The 12,739-nt window shown below is 40.3% G+C and overlaps 1 protein-coding gene across 1 annotated transcript; it reads left to right on the top strand.

Annotated features, from left to right (window-relative positions):
- Positions 1 to 3,460: 3,460 nt before the first annotated feature.
- On the top strand, positions 3,461 to 12,492 carry atad1b (ATPase family AAA domain containing 1b). The gene is made up of 10 exons (XM_080834691.1): positions 3,461 to 3,491; positions 4,478 to 4,670; positions 4,852 to 4,950; positions 5,308 to 5,428; positions 7,546 to 7,746; positions 8,117 to 8,223; positions 9,943 to 10,032; positions 10,165 to 10,215; positions 10,475 to 10,617; positions 11,123 to 12,492. The coding sequence occupies exons 2-10, from the start codon at positions 4,497 to 4,499 to the stop codon at positions 11,244 to 11,246; spliced, it is 1,110 nt and encodes a 369-aa protein (XP_080690817.1). The 5' UTR covers positions 3,461 to 3,491; positions 4,478 to 4,496; the 3' UTR covers positions 11,247 to 12,492.
- The last annotated feature ends 247 nt before the right edge of the window (positions 12,493 to 12,739 follow it).

Raw genomic sequence — 12,739 nt, 5'->3', positions numbered from 1 at the left:
AGAAAAAGGTTAGGTTCGGTCTTAGTACTCCTCCGCCACAAATAGTCCCTTTAAATGACGTTCTTGGATATACTTATGGAAAGAGGATGTCAGATATCACGAATTTATTCAATATATATGGATTTGATGAAAATAAAATATACGATCCTGTGAAAATCTGAATGAAACGTTGTTTTACATCAATGAGATTTCTCATCGATGGCGGAGGGACATGTACGCAACACACGCGATCTAATTTCTCTCCCGGAGTCACGTGTCAGTAACTGGGGAAGTTTCCAATATTTTATCTGATTTTCACTCATTTACCGTAACGCTTAATTTGCAGCATGCACTGTCTGTGTGCCATGGTATTGTCGTTCTTTTGATGGCCCCTTTTTAAATAATAACTCGTACTGGGTTGACAGTTGACTTATAAATAATGCATGTATTACTAGTCAATTGTGAAGTGAGCGATTGTAAAAAAAAAAAAAAAAAAAAAAAAAAAAATCTGAGACTGGTAGTTCAAATGCTTCATTTGACTAACCTGCAATGGAAGCCAGGAAACTAAAGAAGTGCTTATGCAAGCAGAAAAAAAGTAAGTCAGTGCGCCAACTGTTAATGGCGCGCTGGTGTGATTTTGCTCTACTGCTCTAGTTGTGAGTTTAGAGATTTTCATTTAAGTGCGGGATACACATCACATATCAGTGATGTAAAGTTTGTGCAGCACAAACGATTTTTGCTATCTGTATAAGTTGCTCTTTCCCCTTAGCAGGGCGGGACAGAAGTGGAATGTTCCAGCCGTGGCAGAAAGTCAACTATCGATTCTACAGCGCCATCTGTCTGGAGTGTTGCACACGCTTCAGAAAAATGTAACGTTTACAGTAGTGGGCAAAACTACACTTGCCATTGAATTCACACACATTCGCGCATTGAATACTCACTTAGATTCACACATGTTTGACATCCTTGTGATTATGTTCAAAGGCACAACGACAAATAATTTAACACACCATGAAATATGAAACGTACCATGATCCATACTCTGTCAAAACGTAAAAAAGAGAGGTAGTGTGTGTGCAATATAGACAACTGAGCTATATGTTATTACAGTGCATGAAATGCCCTGTATTGTTATTCCTAGGCTTCTTCTTCTTCTTCTTCTTATTCTTGTTACCTTTTTCTGCGATTAATTCAGCTCAAACCGCTTAACTTAGAAACTTCGTTCAAACTTTGCCGCGTAGGTCTTGTAAAGGACACTTATGCTATGTATTTTTCACTTTTCTTAACTTTATACTTTTTAAAATATTAAAGAAAAACGAATATAAATTTCTCCCATTGACTTACATTGGGCCATTATGACATCATAATAGGGTCTTTAAACTGGCTTGCACCTGTGCTTCACTGACACCTGCGCCAAATTCAAGGAACCTCTTCTCTCTGTCCCTCTCAATTTAACTGTAACTAGGAACATTAAGACACCTTCCATTCTCTACTTTTTTTTCACTCCATCTCTCCATCTTTCTCTCTATCCCTCTCAGTCTACTTTCTCTCACACTCAATCTTTCTACTTCACTCCATTTTTATCTCCTTTTTTCAATATTTTCACTCTCTCTTTATCCAGGGCCACTCTTGTTCACTCTTCTTTCCTTCTTCCACTCTTCTTGCCTTTCTTCTTTCCTTCTTTCACTCTTCTTTCCTTCTTCCACTCTTCTTCCCTTCTTCACTCTTCTTTCCTTTCTTTTTTCCTTCTTCCACTCTTTCCTTCTTCCACTCTTCTTTCCTTTCTTCGTTCCTTCTTCTTTCTTTTCTTTCTTAACTTTTGCATTTCATGCACTGGTATTTCCTTCAGGAAATGCATTTTCTAGTTTTAGTTGTTATTTGTGGGAAGAAGGCATTGATAGTCTCTATTGGCATGTGGTTCAATGTCATCTACAGCTGACCTATTTGGCCTAGACATTGTCTAGACCCCCAACCCAACCCCCACCAGTGTCATTATGTGTAGACCAGACCCACTTTCATATTAGGCTGCCAAGTAGCCAGTGTGTTCAGTCATTTATAACTGCCACTGGGCGAAATAGGCAAAAAAGACAGAGATATTTTGCCTGGATACTTTTTATGCCGATAATCTATCCATTACAGAGTTCAGACAGGTTCGAATATAACTATTAAATTGACACATACAGTATATGCCTGTAAACGAGTCATATAAGTGGATATATAAGTTTAAATATCCCAGAACCTTTTTGCCCAGTGTGCAACTGCAACCATAACATTTGACTAACTCACCGTGTTAGGCCTATTTGGAAGAGAGCACTTGCAACATTTCTAAGAACTATGGCAATTATGCTTATAGATTGTCATTTTTTCACTCTTCTTTCCCTCCTCCAATCTTCTTTCCTTTCTTCTTTCCTTCTTCCACTCGTCTTTTCTTTCTTCACTCTTCTTTCCTTTCTTCTTTCCTTCTTCCACTCGTCTTTTCTTTCTTCACTCTTCTTTCCTTTCTTCTTTCCTTCTTCCACTCTTCCTTCCTTCTTCCCCTCTTTTTTCCTTTCTTCTTTCCTTCTTCCTCTTCTTTCCTTCTTTCACTCTTCTTTCCTTTCTTCTTTCCTGCTTCCACTCTTCTTGCACTCTTCTTTCACTCTTCTTTTTTTCTTCTTCCACTCTTCTTTCCTTTCTTCACTCTTCTTTCTTTTCCTCTTCCCTTCTTCCACTCTTCTTTCTTTTCTTCTTTCCTTCTGCACTCTTCTTACCTTCTTCCACTCTTTCCTTTCTCGTCTTTTCCACTCTTCTTTCCTTTCTTCACTCTTCTTCCTTTTATTCTTTCCTTCTTCCACTTATTCTTTCCTTCTTCCACAAGTTTCCTTTCTTCACTCTTCACTCGTCTCTTCCACTCTTCTTTCCTTTCTTCACTCTTCTTTCTTTTCCTCTTTCCTTCTTCCACTCTTCTTGCACTCTTCTTACCTTCTTCCACTCTTTCCTTTCTTCACTCGTCTTTTCTTTTTTTCTTTCCTTCTTTCAATCTTCTTCCTTTTATTCTTCCTTTCTTAACTTTTGCATTTCACGCACTGATATTTCCTTCAGGAAATGCATTTTCTAGTTTATTTAATTACAGCTCTTCTGAGATAATCAAGAAGGTGAAATGAGAGCCTTTGCCCTGCATCTCCTGTAGGCCTAATCCTTGTATGCGAGATTGGAACTACTTTAATAATAAATCCAATAAATGTACTTCATATGTAAACAGTGGAGTAGAGTTAATTCGTTTCACAGTCTGGACTGCTATAAAATCTACGATTTTTGTTTTCATTGTTTATGATGAAGATGTCCTTTACTGGCTTGAGAATGTAGGTTTAGTGCAAGTCATTCCATTTGCTACAGTGGAACCCCTACCAGACCAATGTACGATGCACTGAACTGATGAATCATCTCGCTCCGGTACTTCAGGGGGCGCTAGAGAGCCACAAAATAGAAGAGCAACATACCAATTTTTAACACGAAGGAGCAAAATTGCGGAGGTGAGTATCACGCAACCTCTTGTATCGACAGTCGTAGAAAATGAAGACTTTTTTCTGCATTGAATGTATGTGATCCTCAAATAAGATACTTGGCAATGAACTCAGATGTTGTCTCCAATAAATACTATACTGTTTTAGATGTAGCAATATGGCACAGAGACTGGCAACTGGAAGGTCAACTGTAGCTAGCAAGCACCCGCTGCTAGCTAGCTAATGTTAGCTAGGGAATTTCATAACAATTCTAGCGCACTCTTCCTTTTTGTTATGGTGCATTAGAACGAACTGGAAACACAACAGCTTGATATGGCGGTCAAGTTACTAGTTCAAGACCGTTGTCAATATGTTGATAAGTGTTATGGTAGACAAAACCTGCCTAGTTAATGTTATCCAAATACATTTCAAATGCTAGCGAGGCACATAGAAAACCTTAGTCCATCCTATATTTACTAGCAGGTTCGATAGGACAAGTTGGTCCAGATGGACACTTAAAGCTTTAGTAGTGTAATTTAAATGCACAATCTACTGCTAAGGTTGCTCGTTGTTTGTGTGATTGCATCGATCAAAGTAACAATAAAGAAACGGAAATGAAAGTGAAAGGGAAGCTAGCAAGCGCTTATAAACTAAAAGTAGGATCGCTGACTCACTAAGAAGAACACACTTGATTTTGAGGTGCAATATGTCCTCAGGTGTCTTGCGAAGTCCGTGTTGACTTTTGTAGTGTTGTGATGCGACTTCAGAAGCAACAGTGTTATGTTGTGGTATTAAAAGAGTAACGGGCTTAGCTTGTTGAACTGAAGACGAAAGTAAACTTTTACTATCAGGCATTGTATTTTTGGAAGTTTGTTAAGCTTTTGTGACCTAAGTTTCAATTCGCCTTCTAATTAGTTGAACTGTCATTGGTATAAACTGGCATGTTAACATAGACGTGTGTTAATCGCTTTTTTTGCTAATTGTACCCTTTTGTGGAATCTGTATTCGCCTAGTAGAGAGCTTGGGTCAACAAGGATGGTACTGAAGGAGATTCCAGCTGACAACATTGCCAGACCCCTGGGTCGCAATGAAGTCATTGGCTTACTTTTCCGCCTGACGATCTTTGGTGCAGTCACCTACTTCACCATCAAATGGATGGTGGATGCCATTGATCCAACCAGGAAACAGAAGGTTGAAGCGCAAAAACAGGCAAGAATGCCAATGAATACAAACCATTCTACAGTTTTTGAAATATTGTTTAAGTCATATAGTGCTTGCAACTGCTTGATGTATCTACATACCATGTAAAAACACTAGCAGTTGGTTGAGTGTGTTGAGTGATAGGCCCCCTTGAAGAGCTTGGTTGTTAAATGTGAAACTTCTTCTGTAGGCGGAGAAACTGATGCGACAGATAGGTGTTCAGAATGTGAAACTTTCAGAGTACGAGATGAGTATTGCTGCTCACCTGGTGGATCCGCTCAGCATGCAAGTAAGATTAAGGCATATTCTCTTTCTCTTTGTCATGTCGTTTCATGGGCATTCCTAGGCCTGCAAAACAAACAGTGGTTGTCTGCTGCTGTAACAGACTTGGGCTTTATGTTGATTGACAATATGGAGTTACATGCCACTTTAAGGGACTGATGGTTAATAAGCCAATATATTTACTACTGTGTCATAATGTATTGTCACTATTTATTTAATTAATACTTTTCTAGTTGCAAGTAGGCCACACTGTGTTGTAAAATACTTTTAAAACAATGCATTTCAATTAATTTCAAATGAAAAAGGAGCGTTGTTTTCTTTTTATTGAGGACTGATCACAACAAACCCTATTCTGTTTTGACAGATCACCTGGAGCGACATCGCTGGCCTGGATGAAGTTATTACAGAACTGAAGGACACCGTCATACTGCCCATCCAAAAGAGACACTTGTTTGAAGGCTCCCGTCTCCTCCAGCCCCCGAAAGGTGAGGAGCCCTGGGGGACACACTGTGCTCCACTGGAGATGTGTTCTATGAGAAAGCTATCATGTTTTGATGGTTGTGTAGTCTGCAACAGATGGAGGGAAAGTTTTTTTTTTTTTTTTTTTAATAAGTGTCTTGTCATGTTCCCCTCTCATGTGTTAGTTAGTTGTTGAAACCGCATCCTTTGTAGGTTGTGCTTTTTAGTCACCTCTTTATTTGTTCTGTCTTTTTAACAGCGACGGACATGAGCATTCTCTAAAAACTGCAAAAATCCCACATAAGCAGATTAGAATAGGCTCCTTACATACACATTGTAAATAAATGTAAGACCTCTGTGCCGTAGTCATGCATTCTATGTAAATAGTCACAGTTACAAAGTTTGGTGGCAAAACAGTGTATATCAGTGTTTATCTTAATCTGTCATTTAGCTTAAAGCTGTACAGACTGTGTGCTCACGGATATGTCCTGGCTAGGCCTATAGAAGCTGTGTTCTACATTAGAGGATGGATACCCGACCCGAGCCCGTCGGAACCAGACGGGTTGGGCTGGGTTCGGACAAATATTTCGAAATTATAATCGGGCTCGGGTCGGGCTCGGTCACATCAGCGCGATAATGCATTGAACATTCCATATTTAAAATATCTTAAAAAATAGTTGTCAACTGCTCTGTGTTTTTGAGAATAAAATAAATCACATGTAGGTCCTACATTTTAGGATAACAGCCTTCTTCCTGTGGCGGGAATTTGTTTATGTCAGTGTCAACGCGATTACAGGTGGCAAAATGGCATCACGGAGGAAGTTAAAGAGAAACTTTCATCTGGAGAGTATAAAATTATACTAAACGAAGGGAAATCTACTGTATGGAGATATTTCTGCTTAGTAGTTGATGTAGATTCTAATTAGGCTGTTGGATATGTCCAAGGTAAGAAGTGTGAAGTTTTAATGAAATATGATTGGTGCAAATCCACAAGAACATGGATTAAACCTCGATGTTTGGATGTAGATAGTCTTATAACGAACGTCGGCGTGCACAAAGATCTTCAATGGTAAGACTCGTCTGTTGTGCCTCCTTTGGTGTTGCTCTAAACGCGAGTTTTATTAAAGCATAGCATGTGTAATGTGTATGCTATTTCATTTGGTTGTTAACCTTTCCTGCTGTCTGTCTCTGACCGTAGATGGAGATTGCATGCAGGGGATTGAAATGCTCCAGGGCCGAAGTAGATTACATGTTTTTAACTTAGGGGTTAATTCCCTTTTCTTTTCCGTCTGCTGCTGGTTAGTAAATAAATGCCCACTGTATTCTTTCTGAAGATTTATTCTTTACACACTGGTTAACACTGTTAAAGCACATACATTTGTGTCGCTACATCCAAACTATGCATCACCGTTCTCCCTCCCTGTACGTGCCCCTCTTAAAGGAGTTATTGCAATGTGAATCATTTAATTTAAATATGCTTATTGGCCTTCTTGTGCACGCTTGTGCGTTTAACTGCGCTTGTTTGTGTGAGCAAGCATTTATCTGTTGATGCCCCAGTTTAATAAAGCCAGGCGATTCATAAAAAACGTAGGCTACATAAATGTGGCATTAGTACAGTTGAGAAATTGATTCCGTCGGGCTCGGTTCGGTTTCGGGAAAAAAGTATTGTAATGGCTGTCGGACTCGGTCCGGGCTCGGTTACTACTCTGTCGGACCAGGCCGGGCTCGGACAGAAAAATTTGTCTCGATCCATGCTCTATTCTACATGTCAGAGATGGCATGGAGTCTATTAATAACCACTGCCAGTTTTTATGTATGTACTGCCAGAGACATAGTTCCATGAAGGAGGACACGCGTTGATTAAAAGTATGCTAAGGAACAGAGGTTCTCAATACTACCCCTTGCCTCGCTGTACTGAAAATGTTATGTCTACCTATAATGACACTCCTGATTGAATTAGTATAGCAAAAACGCTCTAGCGTAGTTAGGTTTGTTCAAGGGTGTGCCAAGGGTGAGCGTAGTCAGGTATGCAGGAAAAAGAGAGGTGGAAAAACAAAGGAGGGACCCAGGACAAGGTTCAAAACCACTATTACTTTGAAGTAACTGGCATAGAGTCCCTAACCCATTGATATTCCCCTTGAAGGTGTGCTTCTGTATGGCCCCCCTGGTTGTGGAAAGACCCTGATAGCCAAAGCCACCGCCAAGGAGGCCGGGTTCCGCTTCATCAACCTGCAGCCCTCCACACTGACGGACAAGTGGTACGGCGAGTCCCAGAAGCTGGCCGCCGCTGTCTTCACCCTGGCCATCAAGCTCCAGCCCTCCATCATCTTCATCGATGAGATCGGTAAACACGCTTACGCTGACCGAGGATTACACTATTATGACATTGAATTCCCTGTCGGAGATCAATAAAGTCCTTCCCATCATATCCTATCCTGTCCTAGCTAGAATATGTCTGTAGTAGTAAGAATAGAAGGATGATACTTTAAAGTGACACTATTATGTGATTTTGTAGCCTATAAGTACATATTTTCAAGCGCAATGTAGCAACAATCTGAGGTCAATTTAGACTACACAGGTGGCTGACTACAAGTTCTGATGCTCGGGGCTGGATTTGATTTAGAAAATAACTCCTGATTACCCTCAAATTTCTTAATGATATGCATAAGGTTTACGTGTATTTACAAAAATCACTTTTACCGCCTGTGTGCCAGACTCGTTCCTGAGGAGCCGATCCAGCTCGGATCACGAGGCCACGGCCATGATGAAGGCCCAGTTCATGAGCCTGTGGGATGGGCTGGACACCGACTACAACTGTCAGGTAGGAAAACTGTGGCTCACTTGCTAAGTGTTCCAGTGGACCAACTGGTAGCACAAGCTGCTAGCAACACAGATGCCATTGTTTCTCAGGAATACTCAGGAAGCTACACATCCTTATTAGAAAAAGAAAAAAGATATACCCATACTAGACTGTTAGTCACTTCGAAAAAAGTGTCAACCAAATAATTCATAACCAATAACCGTACAGTTGTACACAAAAGCTGGGACACCCCTGAGCAATTACACATCCTGCTGATAATTGAAGTGAAAAGAGGTAAATACAAAAGGACATTTATAATTGAGGATTTCTTCAAATGTTTCAGCACTATGACTTTTTGTTAAATTAAGTTTTCTAAAATTTGAGAGAACATTAACTTGTTAAGCATAATTTAAGTCATTAGGACTTATAAAGCAGGTCAAGAGTTGTCATTCAGTGAATTTTCTGACTCTTCACATGTTGTGGCAACACTCCTCTCAGCAGCTGACAGAGAATCTGTGAACCTATCTGATGCCCACTTAACAGCAGATGGTCTTAAAGAGATATCAAAGCATTTCCAGCTTACTGTTTCCAGTGACTGAAATGTGTTAAGAAGTGGCTGTTAAGGGTAATGGCAGAAGTCAAGGCGAGATCTTGACGACCGAGAACTCTTTCAAATAAAACTGCATGTCTGCTGGGCAGAAAGGCCAATCAAACCCCTCAGGTGACCCAAAAGACGTGCAGGAAGATTTATCGGAAAAATTTAAAGTACACCATGCGTACTTAAAGAAATGCAAACAATACCTATTGGAAATTCCTGGTGTCCTTAAACTTAAGCAAGATTGAAAATCTGCAGGTTCATCTTTAACATGATGTGAATGCCAGACAATTCATAGATGAAGAATAAATATGGTGTTTAATTATTCTGGACTTCATGCACATACAAACCAGGTGCGAGTATGTTATGCGAGCGCAGAGCAGTATCTGCGAATGGAAAAGCATCCTCGTGAGGAAGAATTTCTGCTCTGTGTGCACAAATGCAGTCTCCTGAACACAGGGCTGTGACGAGAGCTCGCTTGACTCTCCCTGTGCACGGAAACTGCTTCATGCTCACTCACCAAGATTAATTTTTATTGGTCACTTTGAATACAATCATGACTTTTGATTGGCCGTTTGGTTTCATCACTGCCACACATAATCTCTTGTTCCACACATAAATCCAGCCAGTCTAGTTTGTGGCTTAGTAAAGATGCTGGGTCCTGAGACTTCAGAAGAAAGATAATTTGTCTTATTGTCTGAATAATATCTAAATATTTTGATTCCGTTTAAATGTTTTTTTTTATTTATTAAAATCTATATTATTGTTATGTGGAATGGAAACCAAGCATTGTAGGAAGCTGTATCTTCCATGTTAAGTTAAGCTATATTGCACAGATAGCTACATGCCGTTGTCATTTGTGCATGGGGGAGCAAAAATGGGAGTGGAGTGGGTATAGATTGACTGCCTGATGGCCTGTTGTTATATAAAGGGTCAGGGTCTGCATTCATTTCAGATTTTAACTTGAATATACTGTATGTGAGAAGGACTTAAATGTGTACTTATTTGGATATTATTTGCATGAAAGTAGCAGAACATTTTATGCTAGCCTGACTGAATTTGAATAATATTTGACAGCGGCCTCATGTTTTCATTGTATTTGATAATTTGCTAACATGGATGTATGCTCTCCTGTCTCTGTCCAGGTCATAATCATGGGAGCCACCAACAGGCCCCAGGATCTAGACTCTGCCATTTTGAGGAGGATGCCCACCCGCTTCCACATAAACACACCTGTGAGTATGCTCAACACCTAACAAACAAAAAGTCAGACTGTCCTGGTGTCACATGTGTGTTAAAATCTGCCTGTCATGTTTCAATAGATAGATGAAAGAAAGTGGATTCTTACTTTTCTCTGTTCCTTCTAGAACGTCAGACAAAGAGAACAAATCCTGAAGCTAATCCTGGAAAATGAGAACGTAAGTGTTATATTTTGTTGCATTAAGTTCTAACCCCCTTTATTTATCCTCCTGTCTCGGTAGCCTCCAATAGACTCAGTTAATAATGATAATATTAAGTAATGTGTATTTGACTGTGTTGTTACTGATCCAGGTGGAATGGTTAATAATGATAATATTTAGTAATGTGTTTTTGACTGTGATGTTACTGATCCAGGTGGAATCGTTAATAATGATAATATTAAGTAATGTGTATTTGGCTGTGTTGTTACTGATCCAGGTGGAATCGTTGGTAGACCTATGCGAGATCGCCAGGGAGACGGACGGCTTTTCAGGAAGTGACCTCAGGGAGATGTGCCGGGACGCCGCGCTGCTTTGTGTACGGGACTGTGTGCGCAACAGCTCGGCGAGCACCGGTGACAGGTAGCCATAGAAACCTCTCCCTCCCTCCCTCCCTCTTTTGCAGCAATCGTTTAGAGGTTAAAATCAGAGGAGCACATCTGCCTTACAATGGCCGGTTGATGGGCCTGCTAGCTGATCAGATACAGCACTTCATTGAAGTGTAGCTGGCGCGAACAGCACTTCCACCAGGGGAGTGTAATGATGACGGGTATCAGCAGGCTTAGGGCCAAGCACTCCGTGTCCACTTGTGAGAACTGCATGTTACGACAGCATGGATACAACACTACATTTGGTAAAAAAAAACATCAGAAAAGCAACTAAAAGAATAGAAAATGACATGCAACCTTCTGCAATTAATGTGTTTGCTGTGTTGCAGACTTTGTTTTGGCAGAGTTTAATTTTCTATGAGCCTCGGCTTTGACTAGGAAATGGGGTACAAATGAATGTCCTGCTCAACATGATCACCTCACTCTCTGTTACATTCTCTATCTCCCTCGCACTCCCTCTCTCTCTCTCTCTCTCACAGCAGTCTAGAGATGGACTTCATGCGCCCCATTCAGCAGCAGGATCTGCGGAAGGCCGTCCAGAAGATGAAGAAGTCGAAGACAGCTGGGGGCCAGCCTGTCCTGCTGCACGCCGCGCTGGATTAAGTCTCCCGAGGACAGACATTTGCGTCCCTTCACTGGGAAGAACATCTACCTTCATCTTATTATCTCTCTCTCTTTTTTTTTTTTTTTACATACATATATATTTTTTCCCCTCATATCATATTGGGTTAAGGTCTTTGTCACTAGACCTGCTTGTTAAAAGTAGCTACATGTTTCTCCTTACGGCTATTGGAGAAGGATTTTGGGCTCAATGCCTTTTTTTTCTCCTCCAAATGTTTTGCCATCCAGCCATTAAATATTGCTTTTTTATATACTGAACCATCAGTCACACATCCTTTTGGGGGGAAGGGGGTTGGTGGTGGTTTGAAGAGTGTGGAAACTTGTAAAATTATGGTTTCAGAACTCTAGAATGCTGTGCTTGGAAGCTGTTGAAGTGGTTTGGCTGTAAGGTGTGCCACCCCATTGCCACTGTGTGCACATGCATTTGTGTCTGCTTTTGCATCTCTCTACATGACATGTGGGCACTTACCGATTAGGTTCTAAAACAGGTGATGAACTCGTAATGGACCAAGTCCATTGCATAGATGACAACAGATTATATTATTTTTGTTTGTGTGTCAAGAAAAAATTGTAAATTTTACGCATCCTAATATTGGTGGAAGTTCCTTTTGCATTCAAAAAGACAAGGATCTTACTTGAAGTGCTTTAAAAGTTTACATCAGTTATGGCCTCTTAGTCAGTAGAAAGATAGGATTAAATGATGTAACCCGGATGAATATGTTGATAGTGAAGTATTTATTTCTCATGAGGAGTGTCTGCCAAGCTACTGGAGGGGGAAGTATTGTGGATGTTTTGTATATTTGAAAAGGTTTCTCTTTTCTTTCTGTCTTTCTGCCATACCACACACACACACACACACGCACGTACACACACTCGTTCAAATCCCTCACTGTCTCACATCGATCAGGGACTGTGTCCTGCCCATTCTCCAACTGTCTTTAAGATGTATGCCTTGTGTTTGGAGCTCCTGTTTTCTAGAGTGGGGTATAACATTGGAGAACAGATGTGAAAATGTGATCACTTTTCATTCTCCTCCACTTTTGGCTGGAGTCTCATGTGTAAATAAGAAATGCGTTGGAGGATTAAGTTGACAATGAGTTCACTCTGACGAGTATTTGTTTGCCAGTTGACTGTCTGTTTTAGTTTGTGTCGATGTGAGACACTATTTTAAATATAGAAATCATGGAAATTCATGTTTAAGTTAATGGTAATAAATAAGTGATGAAAATATGCTGTGTGTGATTTGTTCTTATTCAATCACCAATGATCAGTATGAGGCCACACACAGTGTTGGTTAAACCTTTTAATTTACATTTGATTCGGATCATCCACACCTTGTACACGACACCCTCACCTGGATGACTGGAATGTAGTAAAGATGAGTGACACATTCACACTGGCGTTAAGAAACCTCCTAGCGTCCACATGTACTTGAAACACAACATTTCAGTAACCGTATAGGAAATCAATAAATA

The sequence above is a fragment of the Sprattus sprattus genome, assembly GCF_963457725.1.
Source record: "Sprattus sprattus genome assembly, chromosome: 3".
Lineage (NCBI taxonomy): Eukaryota > Metazoa > Chordata > Actinopteri > Clupeiformes > Clupeidae > Sprattus > Sprattus sprattus.
This window is presented reverse-complemented; position numbering and strand designations above follow the sequence as displayed.